Source organism: Lampetra fluviatilis, chromosome 49 (assembly GCF_964198595.1).
Source record: "Lampetra fluviatilis chromosome 49, kcLamFluv1.1, whole genome shotgun sequence".
In the NCBI taxonomy this organism is placed as follows: Eukaryota; Metazoa; Chordata; class Hyperoartia; order Petromyzontiformes; family Petromyzontidae; genus Lampetra; species Lampetra fluviatilis.
Window position 1 is genome coordinate 8,200,315 of NC_136323.1, and position 17,774 is coordinate 8,218,088.

At 44.8% G+C, this 17,774-nt stretch overlaps 1 protein-coding gene across 13 annotated transcripts in view; it reads left to right on the top strand.

Moving 5' to 3' along the window:
- Positions 1–11,592, top strand: part of LOC144948507 (netrin-G2-like) — a 176,538-nt gene extending 164,946 nt beyond the window's left edge. For 11 of the 13 annotated variants that reach the window (XM_078878048.1, XM_078878047.1, XM_078878045.1 and 8 more), the window contains 4 exons: positions 145–213; positions 3,167–3,334; positions 8,196–8,330; positions 9,041–11,592. In XM_078878048.1, coding sequence (XP_078734174.1) covers positions 145–213; positions 3,167–3,334; positions 8,196–8,330; positions 9,041–9,315 — 647 coding nt within the window. In that variant the 3' untranslated portion in view covers positions 9,316–11,592. The remainder of the gene's footprint in view (positions 1–144; positions 214–3,166; positions 3,335–8,195; positions 8,331–9,040) is intronic. The other 2 variants (XM_078878054.1, XM_078878056.1) reach the window with 1 other exon arrangement.
- The last annotated feature ends 6,182 nt before the right edge of the window (positions 11,593–17,774 follow it).

Here is a 17,774-nt window from a genome sequence, read left to right on the forward strand (position 1 = left end):
GCATGGAGATACCGTGGCATTTTTTTAAACTACAAGTTATATACATATATTTTTTTCTTCTTCTTCTGAGGCGGCAGAGATAAATGCGGCCTGAAAAAAGGGGTTAATCTGTGTGTCGTGTCTTATTCTGCTTTGGGTTTTCAGCCGCCTCAAAGGCCGATGCCTTTTTGCCGAGCATCTCTTCCTCTCTGGAGGAACTAGACACCAATCCAGGTAGGGTCAAGACTACCCTCCTGTTTTCCCTGGACGTCACCATCCAGTCATTTCCCCAGTGCCTGCCATCTCCTCCGTGTCCCAATCATTGTCATTTGTAAGTACCATACCTATACCATTTCCTCCGAACACATCCCCATTTGACGTTCATTGTACGAGAACTTTTTCGCCATCATCATTCAAGTAATCTTTTTTGTCTCTTCTCTCCTTTTTATTTTAATCAATAGTGCTCTCATTTGTCTTGGCTTTTCATGCGTGTGCCTGTGCATGTAAAGCGCAAGAATAATTGTTATTCTCAGCTAGATTCTAATCTCTCGTGGGATTTTCAATGATCGCCCTTATAGGGTGATGATTGTTGTTTTTCTTGTAAAGCTCTCAGAAGACAAACTTCCGTAAAGGCACAGCAGCCCGATTCGTGGAGAGTTCGAGTCGGGCAGAAATGTTGAAGAGCACGCTCCCGTTAATTCACTTCATCTGATTTTAAACGGCACCATCTTTGTGTAAAGTTCTAAAAAAATGTAATCTGGGGCACATCCAGAGCTTTCAAAGCAAAAGGCACAAAAAAGATGCAAGAGAACGATTTCAGTGGTGCAATTGTCGTGTATGGGACTTTTGAGTTCACCGCATTGGCAAGTTGCCCATGCGTGTACACCCACTACCAAGCAGTGAATACAATGAGCAACACAACATAAGTCAAATATGTGACTGGAACTATCAAATTTGGCCTACAATTCCATACGTTACAAAAGCGCGGAGACGTTTGGAGTGATAAAGTGTCGGTTGTGAATTGCAAACATCATACGCTGCATGCCTGGAGATCAGTCGATTTTTTTTATCGTTGATCTGCAAAGAACAAGAAAGAGCAACCTCTCAATCACAACCACAACTCCACAGAGGCTACATTGCATTTCTAGTCTCGATCTAGGATAGCAATGCTATTTATTTGTGCTCGTAAAATACCGAGACTCATTTTCAGGATAGTCTTGCATTGGCATGTTTAGCATGTTGGAGCACTCAGATAAACCCATGCATGCCCATGGTTAACATTTTTAGTTCCACACAGGTGGATTCAATACACTGTATCCCAAGCCTCCAATGCCCTGGTATTCCAAGACAATCTCCCATCCCAGTTCTAACAAGGCTCATTCTTTCTGAGCATTGGAGATCGGATGCATCCAGGGTGATTTGGCTCTAGTGGCAATTGGACAAAGATTTATTTATTTTTCTTAAAGCCACTCCCTCCCCCCCTATCACATGGTGCAAGGAACCATCAATGTGTCAGACATCAACAGGGAATTTTCTTTGCAGATATTTGTCCTGGCAATAGTAATGTGGAATTTTTCTAATCCTCACTTACGACCACCAAGGGAAATGAGCAACCACTCCATGCTAATTTCAACACGGTGACGGGAGTGGTCGCAGTGGAACGGTGCAACCGCTGTAGGGCCCACGAGCCGGAGAGGCCCAAAAGGCCCACATTGGACAGGGCGGGGGTGGGGGGATGGCCCATTTCAATTCTTGCAACAGGGCCCACGCCATCCACACGCATCTACTAGAATGACCACGTATGAGGTACAAAAACAAAACACGTGGAAATATCACGTGAAGAGGAATATCCCGTAATATTAAAAGAGGATGAGCACTACATGTAATTGCATTGGGCTTGAGAGGTGTATGATTTCATGACTGATACAAAAAAAACCTGGACCTTTCATGTTCTGGAAAGGCTTATAGATTTCCCAAGACAGCAGCAACCTCAACAGAAGGGGTGATCCTGGGAAAACCGGGACAGTTGGGCAACCTGATATGCCAACTGGGTGGTCACTTTGACTTCCGACTCACCGCACAATCAAATTCCAAACTGTGATAATTTCACGAACAACTGCCCTGCCCAGACATGGTGGCCATTTTCATTTGTCCATTGCCTCATATTTGCAACACCGTGCACGGCAAGTCTTAGCTCACCTACAAATCACCACAACCCACCGGGCTATCTTCCGATTGGCTCTTGTCCAAGGGTGGAATCTACTGTAATCTGTTAAAATTTAAAAAAACAATACCGTTTTATGTCATCTTGGCGCAAATGCTTTCTCTTTCATTACATGGTCTAAAGCCATGTTTATTGCTGCCAACCGTGCAGTGAGATTGTATTTTGATGTAAATGCCGTATGCATGCATCGTGTTTATATTTCGCGTTGAAAATTCCACTCGAATATGTAAAAAAAAACTCTGCTGGAAATGTGAAAACTGTTCAATAATCGTGTTTTTAAAACAGAATCACGATTTCGAATTCCAGTAGCTATGTACAATTCTCTTTAGCACATAGTTTGATTGACATAGTGATCAATTTACACTCTGTAAAAGTTGTTTTGAATACTCTAACAGTAATTTATTTTTCACCATAATGATTTACATTTCTCAACTGCTGTCCCAACTGCACCTGCTGTTACAGATTATTCTAATACACTGAATGAAATGCTGCACATGGGATTATGGTGTCGATGACTCATAGAGAAAACAGATAAAAATATCCACTGGCATTTCTGATCGTTTAGGAAAACATTTTCCTATTTGAGAACTAAATAAACGTATAAAAAATAATATTCATGATGTAGACGCTCTTAAAATAACACTAAATAGATGTACACGTCCTGTGTAGTCCTACACTTACAAAACATTCCTAAAATATTATAAACATTTATATTTGCATCATATTGCATAAAGATACACAATTACAAACACTGCACACACCTAAACGGATCAATACGATGATCGCACAGTACCATTGCACCTTAGAGTAATGTGCGACACGATTTAAATGCAACATTTGTTTAAAAAATGCAACGTAACTTTGACGTGCAAAAAAAAAAAAACACCATTACATCCAAAGAGGAGAAATAACTGCCACTCGAGTTTTGCTCGACTAACGTCTCGCTTGGCCTCTTCCCCCCAGAATGCAGCTGCAATGGCCATTCAAACCGCTGCAGTTACATCGACGTTCTGAACATCGTGACGTGCGTGAGCTGCAAGGACAACACGCGGGGCCAGCACTGCCAGCTCTGCCGTCCGGGCTTCTACCGCAACTTCTCCGTGGATTTGGACAATCCCAACATGTGCATCAGTGAGTAGGCCGGCCGCTCCGTTTGCTCGCGTTGGAACGTTGAGAGGGGGGCGGGGGGAGAAGAAAAAAAAGGGGGGCTGGTTGTCAGAATCACAATCGGAATATTTCTTTATACTGGAGGAATCCGATGAGCTATGAAGCTCTTTTTCACAGATGCCGCGTTAGAAAATGGACACGTTGCTTTCTTTTTGAATTCACAATTTGTTTTGGCGGTGGGGTGGGGGGGGCGACGTGGCCTGGTGGTAGCAGTGTTCGCCACTTGCTGCGGAGGTTCGTGGTTCGAACCCTGCAGGCCGCCCTAGCAATTAACGCCGGTGTACTGTATTAATGCCGGTGTACTGTATTAGTCATGAAAGCATATTGCACCGGCTGCTTGCCAGTAGACCGTTGTGTGCCACGTGGCATGGTCCAAATCTCTCAAATTTACAAAAAAATATATACCGCAAATTAGTCAATTGGGATTACATACCGCAAGACCGCCCGGTCCTGTACATCTACTATAGACTACGTCTGTGAAACATAGCGACCTGCGCCGCAATAACGGCACTCATACCACATGCACTGACTTATTACTTGCGCTGAACTAGTCTGGCTCTTAGTGGCTCAGGCATCGACAATGAACCCCAGGAATCCAAAACGTTCCCAAGTCTGGCTCTGTGCCGAGTCCTACGGGATCGTCCTAAAGGGGTGATCGCTCCCCCCGGCCCCTTCCTTTGGGACGATCCCTCTGTTGCTTGAGGTGCCATTTGGTTTTCTCTTTTTGATTTTAAAGTGCACAGAGCCAGTCACTGCCACGCTGCAGCAGCGTTGGCTCTCCATGTGTTCAATAAAACATCAGTGGTTCAACGCTTATTCACAATGTCTTATAATTGAGATGTTTAGCCAGATTTATTTTTAAGCAGTGAAAGGTGCCCACAACTTTAGGATTCCTAGGGTTCAGTGCTAATGTCTAAGACTCAGACGAAGAAACCTATAAGATTCTAATGGTTCAGTGTTATTGGCTGAGCCTCATAGAGCCAGACTAAGGAACTATGAGGATTTTGTTTACGGTATGCTGTAAATGGATACGTTCGCAGAGCCAGACCTTTAGGATTCTAAAGGGGTTCACGTTCATGCCCAAAATCAGAAAAAGAATGTTGGGGCGCCACGGTGGCGAGATGTTGACTACCTTGCCGTGTATGCAGGAGGTCGTGAGTTCGATTCCAACCTTGACCCCTATTTATTTGGAGTTTGCGTGTTCTCTTTCCACATTTTTCTCCATGTAATCCGTTTTTCCCCTCCGCGTTTAGAATATTTGGCTGTTATAAATTTCCTCATGATAATAAGTCACTTTGTTGAGCTGTCAATTGTGGTAACCAGGTCGCTTCTGAAAAAATAGCTATATAGCTCAGTGGGCCTTACCTGGTAAAAAAAAAAGTTAGCACATTCCTGCGGAGGGAGCTGGTAGGAACGTTGGGTTGCTCGGTCAATGGCCAGGGTCAATGGCGGCGTGGTGTATTCCGCAAATATGGCCGACTGTGAGGGCGGGCACAAGCCGGCGTGAGTAGGTTAAACGTTGAGTTTTATAAGGGCACCACGGGGTGACCAGCCCCTCCCCACCAAGCCCCACCCCTCCCACCCCACCCAGCCCCTCCCCTCTCCACCCAGCCCCACCCCTCCCATTTTTGGATGCACGACGGCCAGACGGACGGACACAATAATCCCCTTTGGGCTGGTGTAACCAGGAGGTTCCTACCAGTAATAATTGACCTATATGGGAACAATCCGAGGCATAAGAACAAGCAGGGTCTGCCCTATGCGCATTTGAATGTGGAGACAATTACTTAAACAAATGTATATTTTCACCTCAGGAATTGCACATCATTCGTTATACAAAAACTACATTACTTTTCACGTGACATTTGTGTGTTTATTGGAAACTATGATTTAAACTTCACACCAATTATATTATCCAAAAAAATATTAAATATAAAGTTAACTAAATCAGGTCATGTTGTCATAATACGGAGGAAGATATATTTCATTGTGAACTTTTAATCAGCCCGACGAAATGTAACAAATTATTGAATAGCGGAGGAGACGTCCACGCATCGTACACACGTTAAATTAAAGTTACTAATTCCAGTTACACTGATAATTTGAAGATAAAATTATAAAGCAGACACAAAATATGAATACCACACAGTTTTTTTAAATACCAAAACTTTTAAAGCGTAGACTCAAATGGTTTCACATCCGCGCGTTGCTCCTTACCGTAAGGAGCGTCATGTTTCCCCGGAAGGTCAGGATAATTGATTTTTATCCCGAAGATATCCTGTCTATATTTCTGCAGGTTTCTCGTATCCCATTTCAGCTCACCCGACAACATTTCTGATTCAAGTGCAACTGACGTCACACGTTCAAAGTTAACGTTCAGATTAAGTGACACCAAAAATAACGTGTGCCTACCATCAACACCGCAATCCCTGCCAAACGCCAAAGCCACCACTTCCCACCACCACCACCACCACAACCACCACAACCGTCTAGTAAACAAAATCACCAATCGCAACAATCGCCGACAGTACCGTCATTCTTCAAGTAGCATGAATTGTGTTGGTTGCACGCATCACGTTCAATGTTTTTCATCAGCGCTGAGGTCTGTAATCATCCAACGGTATCGTCTGTGTTGTTTTAATCGCTCTTGTCTATATGTACAGTACAGTACAGTATGTATGTTGAACTTCTTTCGCACCATACGTAGCCAATCGTGCGGGGGAATGACAACAAACTCAATACAAGACGCGGTTATAAAGAAAGTAGTTTTTGATTTAAGAGTGTATTTCATTCTTGATTTGAAGCTTTCGTGACTGCAGGAATCCATACTCTTTGGTTCTTTCGGTAAAGTCATGTAGGTAGAAAATAAATCACGACGTTTTGGGGCGCAACACAAGCGTCCGTCATCAGGTGGGTGACGGACGCTTGTGTTGTGCCCGAAACGTCGTGATTTATGGTAATTTATACCCACGTGACTTTACCGAAAGAACCAAAGAGTATGGTGTATTTCATCATCATCACAAAAGTGGTCGGCATACGGTTAGATTTTTTCGACCGTGGGAATGTGGAATTTACTCAACACAAACCCATTAAACTCGATTAAACATAAAGACTTGACTTTTGCATTTGATGATGATGATAATGATGACAATTATTTTACCCTCGTTGAGTCTCAAGACTTTTTTTCAGGAGGATCCTGCTACAAAGAGAGAGTGATGTTTTGGCCTTTGTCGTTAATGAGAGTTTGGCTTCATGCAGGAGGAAACCAGAGAACCCGGAGCAAACGCACCCAGGGGATGGCGGGGGGGGCGGGGGGGTAACCATCAGCCCTTTGCAGCATGACGTCTAGAATATTTTGAAACCCTAGGTACTATCCAAGTACAAACCAGGGTCAATCTGCCTAGCTTACAAGATCTCACATTCCGAGGTCGCCTGTCCGATCTACCCGAAATGGCAATTGCAACATTGCTGTTTGGTTCTTTCGGTAAAGTCACGTAGAAAGAGAAAATAATAAAATAAATAATAGCATACGATGTTTCGATTACAACACAAGCAATCATCATCAGGTTCAAATGAAAGAGAAAACAAACCTAGTAAACTTAGAAATATAATGCAATACAACACTGATACTGTTTGGTTTTTTCGGTAAAGTCACATAGGTAAAAAATCTAATCAAATAAATGAAAACAACTAAATAAAATCACGACGTTTCGGGCGCAACACAAGCGTCCTTCTTCAGGTGTGGACAATGTAGCGAAAGCACAACCACTTATTGGATTTTTTACCTACGTGACTTTACCTAAAAAACCAAATAGTATGAATCCTTGCAGTCACAAAAGCTTCAAATCTAGAACAACACAGATTGTCGGCTACCATAACAGTCAACACCCTACCCGGTTGATTACATTCTTCCAAATATTTATAAATTTAAGAGAGAGTCATCTTCTTGGTTTTTTCGGTAAAGTCACGTAGAAGGGAAATCATAAAATAATAAAAATAAAACATAATAAAATAATTCTCACGACGTTTCGGCCACAACGCAAGCAGCCGTCCTCAGGTGAAGAACAGGTCTGTCGGAAAGACAGCGTCTGAATGAAACACCACCAGGCTTGGAGGGTAAATTTAAGCTGGGTTGGAGGGGGAAGAGCGCCTTAACAAAATAATTTCCATATTACCTTAGAGTCGCGGCATCTCTTCAGAAAGGTGAGAGACTCGATTAGCTGAGCCTTCTTATTCCGGAGTTTGTTGAAAGATCTTAAAGTCGTGAGAATTATTTCATTCTGTTTTATTTTTATTATTTTATTATTTCCCTTCTACGTGGCTTTACCGAAAGAACCAAGAACATGAATCCCTGCAGTCACGAAAGCTTTAAATCGAAATTTAACCGAAGAGATCACGAAAGCGCCAAATCTAGAACAACACAGAGAGTCGGCTACCATAACAGTCAACACCCTACCCGGTTGATTACGTTCTTCCAAATATTTCTAAATTTAAGAAAGAGATCACGAAAGCGCCAAATCTAGAACAACACAGAGAGTCGGCTACCATACCAGTCAAGATCCTACCCGGTTGATTACGTTCTTCCAAATATTTCTAAATTTAAGAGCGATATCACGAAAGTGCCAAATCAAGTTTAATTGCGAAATTGGCCAAATACCCCCTTTTGGGGGGCTCACGAGAGCTCCCACCGCTAGTGAAGGCCCTTCGGCCAACGGTGGCTTCGGCAAAACATCGCAGGGTTTCTCGCGCCTGTTACCTTGTTTTAGCCGAGACGACAGGCGGCGTTGGGATTCCCGGACGCTCGTTGATTCCCCGCATCCCGCAGAATGCGAGTGCAACAACTTTGGAGCCATGCACGACCGCTGCAACGACTCGGGGAAGTGCGAGTGCAAAGAGGGAACGTCTGGACTCAAGTGCGACGAGTGCCAGCCGGGCTTCCACTGGAACAGGGGCTGCCACCGTGAGTGCTTACTCGTTGTTGTCCTTTTGATCGTGACAGCCGACTCTCGGATTATCCGCGGAGGTAAATTGGAGGTTGGGGTGGGGGTAGCCGACCGAGTGGTTTGCTGGAGAGGTTCGAAGCGGCCGCCCCCGGTTTCAATAACTCGGGGTGCATTGTCACAAATAAAAATATATGAAAGTTTCGCAAGTGGACGTCAGCATTCCTGTGATGTTATTGTAAAAAAGTGACCAAGTGTGCGGCTGCCACCGTCACAATTTAAATTGCGTATTCCTTGCTTCCAGTTAAGGGCCTTTAAATGTGCATTTCCAAAATTATAAGTGGATTCAAAAGTTAATTAATTGAAACGACATGTGAAGAAAAGATATAAAAGATGAAAAAAACCCAAGCAAATTGATTTAACAACGTGCAGCAATTATTGCCACGAAGTTGCAATGCAGCAGCAGCAGGAGAAAAGTAATTCAGACCGTTTGAAATATTTCACGTTTTCTATTAAATGCGTTCGAGTCATTTTTCTAACCCTGCAATTTGTGTGTATCCTTTTCAACCTCCCTTCCTTCCAAAACATAACCGCCGCCTTCGAAATCTGGTAAAACACAAACGCACACGCACACGACCGCCACCACCATCCCGTAACACCGCAAAAAAACACACACGCACTTTGCTGACCCCCCCCCCCTCCACCCCCGCAACGATTCAACTCGGAAAAGCCATCGTGTGCGACGAGTTCCTGCGCTGCGAAAACGGCGGCACCTGCGTTCAGCGGCAGCGCTGCGCGTGCGTCTCCGGCTACGAGGGTGTGCTGTGCGAAAAGTCCCGCTGTACCTCGCCCAACAGCTGCGGCTCGAACTCGGCAGGCCGACGCCTCCGCGCTCCGGCCCTGCCGATGCTCGCCGCGTCGTCCTCGTCGCCGCTGCTGCTGCTGCCGCTACTCGTCGCGCTGATTTCGACGGGTCCCGTTCAGACTCTGGTGCCGACGCGCTGAACGCACAACGCTTGCCTTTAACATCGCGGAAAGCAGCCCAAGTCCAGAGCTCCCCCCCCCCCTGATGCCCAGACCTCTGCTGCCCAGGCCCCTTGTCCAGCCCCAGCCTTCGTGCTGCTCAACCCAAACGTATTTGATGGAAGCCATCGCCCGTCAGAGTTCAACTGACTTGAAACTCTCCGTGAAGTGTCACCTTTAATTGAATCGAGCGCCGAAGATTTACCCAAGTGAAGTTGTTGAGGTGACGTTCGGACCAGCTGTTTCACAGGGGTGATATTTGTGTGGGTTTTTTTTGTTTTTCCCATTAATTTGTTTTTATTTTGAGTGTCTATGCATGGCCGGGGTTGATGATGGAAACCGTGGCTATATACTGTTTAAAATTTTAATTACAATTATCATATACTTTACTTTCTGGTAATAAAATACGATAAAAGTTAAAAAAAATAAAAAGGCAATACACAAGAACTTATGCGTATCGAGTGCTCATTAGAGTATTCAACAGAAAAGCGTCTAATTGTCCAATAAGCGATGGTAAAACGAGTGGCCGGCACACGAACAGCATATCAGAAGATGCACCAGGATGTCCAGCGATGGCATCAAATGATAAACGTCTTCATCAAAAAAAACTGGATGATGGACACGTACCTGTGTGTGTTTTATATTGAAAGGATGACGATCAACACAGAGGATTTATCAGTACGTCTACTGCTCAACAAGCCTACCTAGACACGGGGCTTTGAGCCAAGCCTACAGACAGTAACGATTGAACAATGCTGAATAACATTGAAAGGATTCTACCAAAACGACAGACCTCTTATCCAGCATTATTGTACGCCTGGGGTTGATTATAATCAAAGTGGGTTGAATTATTTATTTTTTCGTTTTTGTTTTTTTTTGGGGGGGGGGGGTTCTCGCTGTCGTACATTGAGTGGCGCAGGAGTCGCCTGCAAGGGGTTGGGCCACCGCGTTGAAGATTCGCGTCGGAAATGTGCGCAGAAAGATTTGTAAGCGACGACCAGGACAACAACGAAGTTATAACGCGTCAGGGCAATCCCTTACTGTGGGTCCTCCTCCTCCACCACCACCACCACCACCGCAACCAACCCCTGGCACCAACCACCCCGCTCTACGCACGCCGCTGCAATACCACGGAAGGAGGGAATCTGTGGAACGACGTGCGACACGAGGATGGCAAGAACGTTCGCCCGGCGTGAAGCTGTCAAAAAGGCCCCGTCGCAAAGTGGTCGCAGTGGGGGGGCACGGTGGAAACGAAACTTTAGGGGGGGGGGTGGGGTGGGGGGTGGGAAAACCGCGGAAGACTGCTGCTGTGCGTGGTTGGGAGGTCAGAGAAAAACTGTGTTTTGCTTTTTGCTTCGTGCGCGTGGCAATGCTTCACGAGCTGCTCCATGACGGATGCCAAGAAAAGTTAATGAATATTGCGTTAAATGAAATGTCTCGGTGTGAACGTGCACAAGGGACCTCGGGCTTTTCACACTAATTATGTTCGACTATTATCGGCTCCGTGGGAAAGAAAAAAAAAGATGGCACGCACTCCCAGATGTTATCTTGGGAGTCTGTCGATACAAATGAAGTTGTTGAAGCTAATTACAAACAGCCGTGTTGGAATTCGTTGGTCCTTGTTAGTACCAGTTTGAAGAGAGTACAGTATTTGTTTGCTACAAGTCTCGCGCCATTAAACATGACTATAGCGCGAGTGTTTGGTGACGCTATATGAAACGTGATGAAGTAACAAATCAATGTCTATATGAATGTAAAATGCGGATTGGTTGAGTGTCCTGTGTGATGTGTATACAACCACAATGCCACACATGCTACCGGGTTGTTGCGGAAGGGAATAAAATCTGTAAAATTACGGGAGAAAAAAACCCCATCGTAACGGAATAATAGGTGCAGGCTGCGGGGAGAAAAAAAACAAAGAGTTTCAAACAACACGCGAAAAAAATGTGTAAAAAACCACTCCGCCTCTGTGCATTATGCAAAAGCCATCGGCGTTTTCTAGAAACAGTGCATTGTGGTCCTCTCTTGGGTGAGGTAACCATAGAAACAAATTTCAGCAGATGCGTCAGTCGGTCGGTCACATTCGCTCAAATGTAATTGTTGTTGACCAAAGACAAGATGAGACCACAATGCACTACTTCAGGAATGGCTGATGGATTTTGCTTAATGCACAGAGGCGGTGTGCTTTTAAGATATTGCTTGCGTGTTGTTTGAAACTCATGACATTAAACAAGATCACTCTTTAATCTTGAACATGAAGATGTTTTCTTGGCGTGTTCATTCTGGGAAATTGGTCCTGCAGTATTGTAGTGGACACTCAATGCAGTATACAGTATTTAAAGCATTCGTGACAATAGTTTCAAGAAGAATAAAAAAAACTGTCTCCCATTATATTTTTATAATCATTTCATCGCACAAAACCACGCCCAAATTCCCATGAATGTATTTGCTCTGCTTTGGTTTCTCATGTTACTCCTCTTGGGCAATTGAAACAAATTAAAGAATGTCTTACTCATGAGGAAGGATGCACAGTTGTCCCTGCTACATTGCGGCTTTTGAGTGGCCAACCGTTCTTTCCCCGTCTCTTGCAGAGTCTGACCGTATCCATAAAACCTACTCGATGCGCATACCATTACAGGATTCTGAACTTGAGATGATCAGACCGATTTGAGAAGAAGATGTTGAGAATAAAACGTGTGCACAGGTTAACTCACCAACTTGTTTTATGCTCGTAAACACTGTGACCCTGAGCATCAACGCACTTCGTCCACGACCTTACGTTCTTGCTCCATACTATCTGTACTGTATTGATTTGGTCCGTAGGGGTGGAGCAGTGGTGCAACGGTTAGCGCACTGGGTGCCCTCAGTGGCGAGTGATATCTAAACCGCTACACGGCCCTCTCTTCACCAACGTGCACTGACCAGTAGGTGAAGTATGGTTAAACATCACCCATGCCTAACATGGTTTGGGAGGCCGTCATCCAGCAGTGGATTGGCATAGGCTGACATTTCTAATGATTATCGGGTCCATATAACATTAGGTTGCTATTAATTTGCTATTAATTTTTACATTTCTCATTCCCAAAACATGTATGCATCCAATAATATACTAAAGATAATGCGTTATGCTGCAGAGGAAATGCTAATACAAGATCAAGTCATACTTTCCTCAACACTTATTGTCCTATGGCCCTTCAATATGAATGTGAAATTTCGACGACTGACTCAGGGCTACCAATGGAGAAGAGGAGGACCCAGTGAACGTCTGTGAAAAAGAGCGTTATTGTTCATCGGATTTCTCCAGTATAATTAAATATTATGATTTGATTTCGGAGACATTGCGACGTGAATTTGGGTAATAATTTTCCTCCTAAAAATCACAAATAAATTCACAAACACAGATCATGCATAGAAATACTCTAATAATATGTGGGGATATTTTTGAGTCGCTGTCAAAGGTTACATTGTTTGTATTTTTAGCATGGAAGGTTTGACGACAAACATCCCGTAACATTTGGCCTGGGTGTAGAATTCAGCACAAGCTCACAGCACGACATATAGCGCCGCTCAGCCCAAGTCAAGAGGCCAAGTCAAGGGAAGCTGCAAACTCAGTCTGGGGTTTTTCAGATCTCAGATGATGCATGCAGGTGGATCGATTACTGATTGGGACACGATGGCAGCGTACGATAACCAAGGCTATGAGTTGGGTCACGGTGGTTTACAGAAGTCACGGAGGTCACAGATATTATAAACTTTAATAACGTGCTTAAATTGTCGGAAATGACAATGGAAAGACATTCGATTAGGTGTTCATTTTACTTGTTTCTTTTTTAACGCCATAGATTTTCTGCTGAAAACACCACAGATCGTTATTTACAGCGCATGACGTGAGGCTGCCAGGAGACCCCCCCCTCCTCTCCGAGCCCTGTCCATATGCAAAACGGATCCCCATATTTCTGAATTTTTTATCGATTCTTTCCAAATTGATTCGAAATGCCACAAAAATGTATATAACTTAAATTAGCCGTTTTTAATTTTTTTTTAGCGTAAAATGGCGATTTTAACATATATTTAGATTTACAAACCTTTTGAAAGTGACTTTCTGGGCGAGGCAATGGCCCACCTTTATTCCGTGACCTTTCCATTGATTCGTTTATTTTTATTTTCCCACAACCCGGCCCGTGATATTTACTAAGAATTACCGTGATAATTCATTGCTTGTCACTCAGAAGACCGGTTTTGCTGGGATGCTGCATAGACTCCCTGCGCCCACACCAATTAAGTCAATGCCATTGCTTTCCATTTCGTGTGTTTAGTTCAGCCAGGTTCAGGCTTCGCCCGAGACTAGGATAAGAAAGGCAGCGTTTGTGACCTTCTCAACCTGCAGCCACCTGCTACCAACACAGCTACGGCTAGAACTCCAGTGATGTCGGGGTACAAAACAATTGCTGACTCCATTATTTGTGAAGTTCTTTGGATATATGTATACTTCACTTATCCACAAAGTTTTATTGCGGATAATCGGACGAATTGGCCGATGATCTCCACTCATCCGTGGAGAGAAGTGCGGTTCACAGACAAACCTTTGAGAAAAGCAGGAGAGGAAACCTGTGGACAATTTGCAGATAGCGGCAAGCACAGTCGCGGGCATAATGGAATATTTTGCAGACCCTACAGCTCCCACGGATAGCAGGCATTGTTCACAGACGAGGCATTCTACCGTCGTGCAATACACTTCTCAACACACCACAAGCCTTGCCTGTCGCCTGCACGCACTGCACCCAAATGCTCTTTTATAAGTTAGTCGCACAAAAGTATCGGGACTTGTTTAAATTCACCGGACTGGCTTTGAACAGGCCTGGTAGCATTTAACAAGCCTCCCCATGGTATTTTTACCCACAGAGGTGCAAATCAGAACGGTGTTTATCATCCCGTCTCGAGGGTCAGGTTGGAAACCATTGAATATGCTGGTTCTGAAGGGTCACATTGCTGCTGACTTACCTTAATTTATATTTATAGAGCACCTTTACTCAAAGCGCTTTGCATAGCTTAGAAACACGGCGACAAAATAGAACGGTTCAGATGGCAAGGGCGTGCAAGCGCTGAAGAACGAGTGGCCGTGATAGAGGGGGTCACAAAAGGGCAAGGGAGGGACGGGAAGAAGTGGAGGGGCGAGGGGAGGGAATGGGCAAGAGAGAAGAGGAGATACGTTAAGAGAGGAATGGAAGGAGGTTAAGGAGGGCGGACTGCTTCATGTAGAGGGGAAGTGCTGAGTTTCTAGGCAGTGCTGAGTATATGGGCAGTGCCGAGTCTCTGGGCAGTGCAGAGTCTATGGGCAGTGTTGAGTCTATGAGCAGTGCTGAGTCTATGGGCAATGTTGAGTCTATGGGCAGTGTTGAGTCTATGGGCAGTGCCGAGTCTCTGGGCAGTGCAGAGTCTATGGGCAGTGTTGAGTCTCTGGGCAGTGCAGAGTCTATGGGCAATGTTGAGTCTATGGGCAGTGTTGAGTCTATGGGCAGTGCCGAGTCTCTGGGCAGTGCAGAGTCTATGGGCAGTGTTGAGTCTATGGGCAGTGCTGAGTCTCTGGGCAGTGCAGAGTCTATGAGCAGTGTTGAGTCTATGGGCAATGTTGAGTCTATGGGCAGTATTGAGTCTATGGGCAGTGCTGAGTCTCTGGGCAGTGCTGCGTCTATGGGCAGTGCTGAGTCTATGGGCAGTGCTGAGTCTCTGGGCAGTGCTGAGTCTCTGGGCAGTGCTGAGTCTCTGGGCAGTGCTGAGTCTCTGGGCAGTGCTGCGTCTATGGGCAGTGCTGAGTCTATGGGCAGTGCTGAGTCTCTGGGCAGTGCTGAGTCTCTGGGCAGTGCTGAGTCTCTGGGCAGTGCTGAGTCTATGGGCGGTGCTGAGTCTCTGGGCAGTGTTGCGTCTATGGGCAGTGCTGAGTCTATGGGCAGTGTTGCGTCTATGGGCAGTGCTGAGTCTCTGGGCAGTGTTGCGTCTATGGGCAGTGCTGAGTCTATGGGCAGTGTTGCGTCTATGGGCAGTGCTGAGTCTCTGGGCAGTGCTGAGTCTATGGGCAGTGCTGCGTCTATGGGCAGTGTTGAGTCTATGGGCAGTGCTGCGTCTATGGGCAGTGCTGAGTCTATGGGTAGTGGTTCCAGTGGAGGGATGCAAGGGGGGAAAAGGTCCCGAAAATGGAATTGGGCACAGGGAGAATGAGGGACAGAAAGAGAGAGCGAGAGAAGATTGGGAATGAAGAGGACAAGAGGGGACATGAAAGGGGATGAGAGGGACAAGATACAATCACGTAAACCTTGCTATAGGATTTGTTTAACATCACCCTTTGTAGGGTGCTGAAATGCATCGGCAACTGAAAGTGGCATCCCGCAGTTGCACCTATATGGCGTAAGATACACAGGAGCAGCAGCCTACAAATGAGCAAATGTTTTCTGTTTTCATTCTTGAATCAAAAGGTTTAATTCAGGGAAAATGTGGTATTTACAAGTTCTTATAATATTCTAGGGGAGAACTATAGTGTGAGGACTTTCTTTGAAGTTTGTCTACAAAACCGTCAAATAAATGCTGCAATAATTCCTCGTGTTGCCCAACTGTATTATTTTGTGATGTTTTTATTTGTAACACAAAAGGTGTTTTTCTCAAGTTTTTACGTAATGTTCCAAATCGAGGTTATGTCCATCTGGAGAGGCTATTGTTCAAAACCTGACACCGGCTCTGTCATCATTGGATTTAGGAATCCATGATATAGGAATCCAATTATTATAAATATAATGATGAAGTTGAACATACATTGGGGGAAAAAAACGTATTGGCCATAAACAGCACAGAGGGCAGAATATAGGTACATATATATATGCTGAACTTCTTTAGCAAAGTACGTAGCCAACCGTGATAATTGGAGGTGCAACGTTTGTACAGCACAGGATAACGCCCCTTTATCAGATAATATGTGCTTTTACCACACTTATCCGCGGGGGGGGGCGGGGGGGGGTAGCAGATAACAGGAAGCCATCCACAAAGCAGGATGGGAAATAAATTGCCGATAATTGTGGAAAAATGAATGGGGCCGCAAATAACATGTGATTCAAGGCCCTGTATCAGTTCAGTGATGGGCAACCTAGCAGTGTCTTCTTGGTTCTTTCGGTAAAGTCACGTAGAATGGAAATAATAAAATAATAAAAATAAAACATAATAAAATACAATTCTCACGACGTTTCGGCCACAACGCAAGCAGCCGTCCTGCGTTGTGGCCGAAACGTCGTGAGAATTGTAATTTATTATGTTTTATTTTTATTATTTTATTATTTCCATTCTACGTGACTTTACCGAAAGAACCAAGAAGATGATTCCCTGCAGTCACGAAAGCTTTAAATCGAAACCTAGCAGTAGTTCGTGGGCCAGATAGGCAGCCCTCTTGCACCTCAGTGGGCCGCGAAACTTGACGTCGTGCTTGTGCACTCGTGACAACCCCACGCAGCTACCTGGACACGCTTCGATCAGCCCACCACGAGGTGTTCCATGGGACGCAAGGGGCCTGCGGGCTCGCAGGTTGACCACCACTGCTCTAGTTGCTACGGTTTACAGTAGTTGTGGTATTTCTGTTTACGGATAAGAGCTCCCCTGTATAAGTGGATTGCCTCATTAAGAAATTCCCTCGGTGTAGGTTTGTCCCATATTGATGTTATTGAGACACCTGCAGAAATCCATTGTTATCGTGCAAGGCCCAACTTTCAATATCTGCCACTGTCAGAAAGTAATTCACAGGTTGCCACAAGACTGGAGCAGCTTGCTTGTGAGTGTCGTTTTTCCCACTCCAGTTAACAGAAAATAATAACATCTCAAAACGCTTTACAATTTTTTGGCTGAATAATATCAACAAGTTCCTGTGCAGAGATTGTATACGGTGCACTGTACCTAGCCCTCCGATACGTTTTTGGAGTTGTCGCGCGTGATTCGTTTCACTTCACGTGCTGGGATCTACTTGAATTCAGTTGCTGAAGAAGCTCCCAGCACGTGGAGCGAAACGTCAGACGTCGTGCCAAACAACACGTAGACACATCGAAGAGTTACGCAAGCACAATCACAAAAACCTACACAGCAGTGGTGGCACACCAATACGTTTTTTGATTTCTGCAGTGCGACGCCGTTTTCCCTCCACATTTAGAATCAACACGTGTTTAGAGCATTTGGCTGCTATAAATTTCCACGTGATGATAAGCCACTTCGTTGAGCTGTCATTTGTGGCCAGGTCGTTTCTGGAAAAATAAATAAAAAGCTCAGTGGGCCTTACCTGGTTAAATAAATAAAATTAGTTTACTATCATGATTCATAATTGGGTTAGGTTGTTTTAACATTATGTCATACACCCTCCTCCACCCGACACAGCCAATGAATACAAGTGTGAATGGAACGTGGGCAATATACGA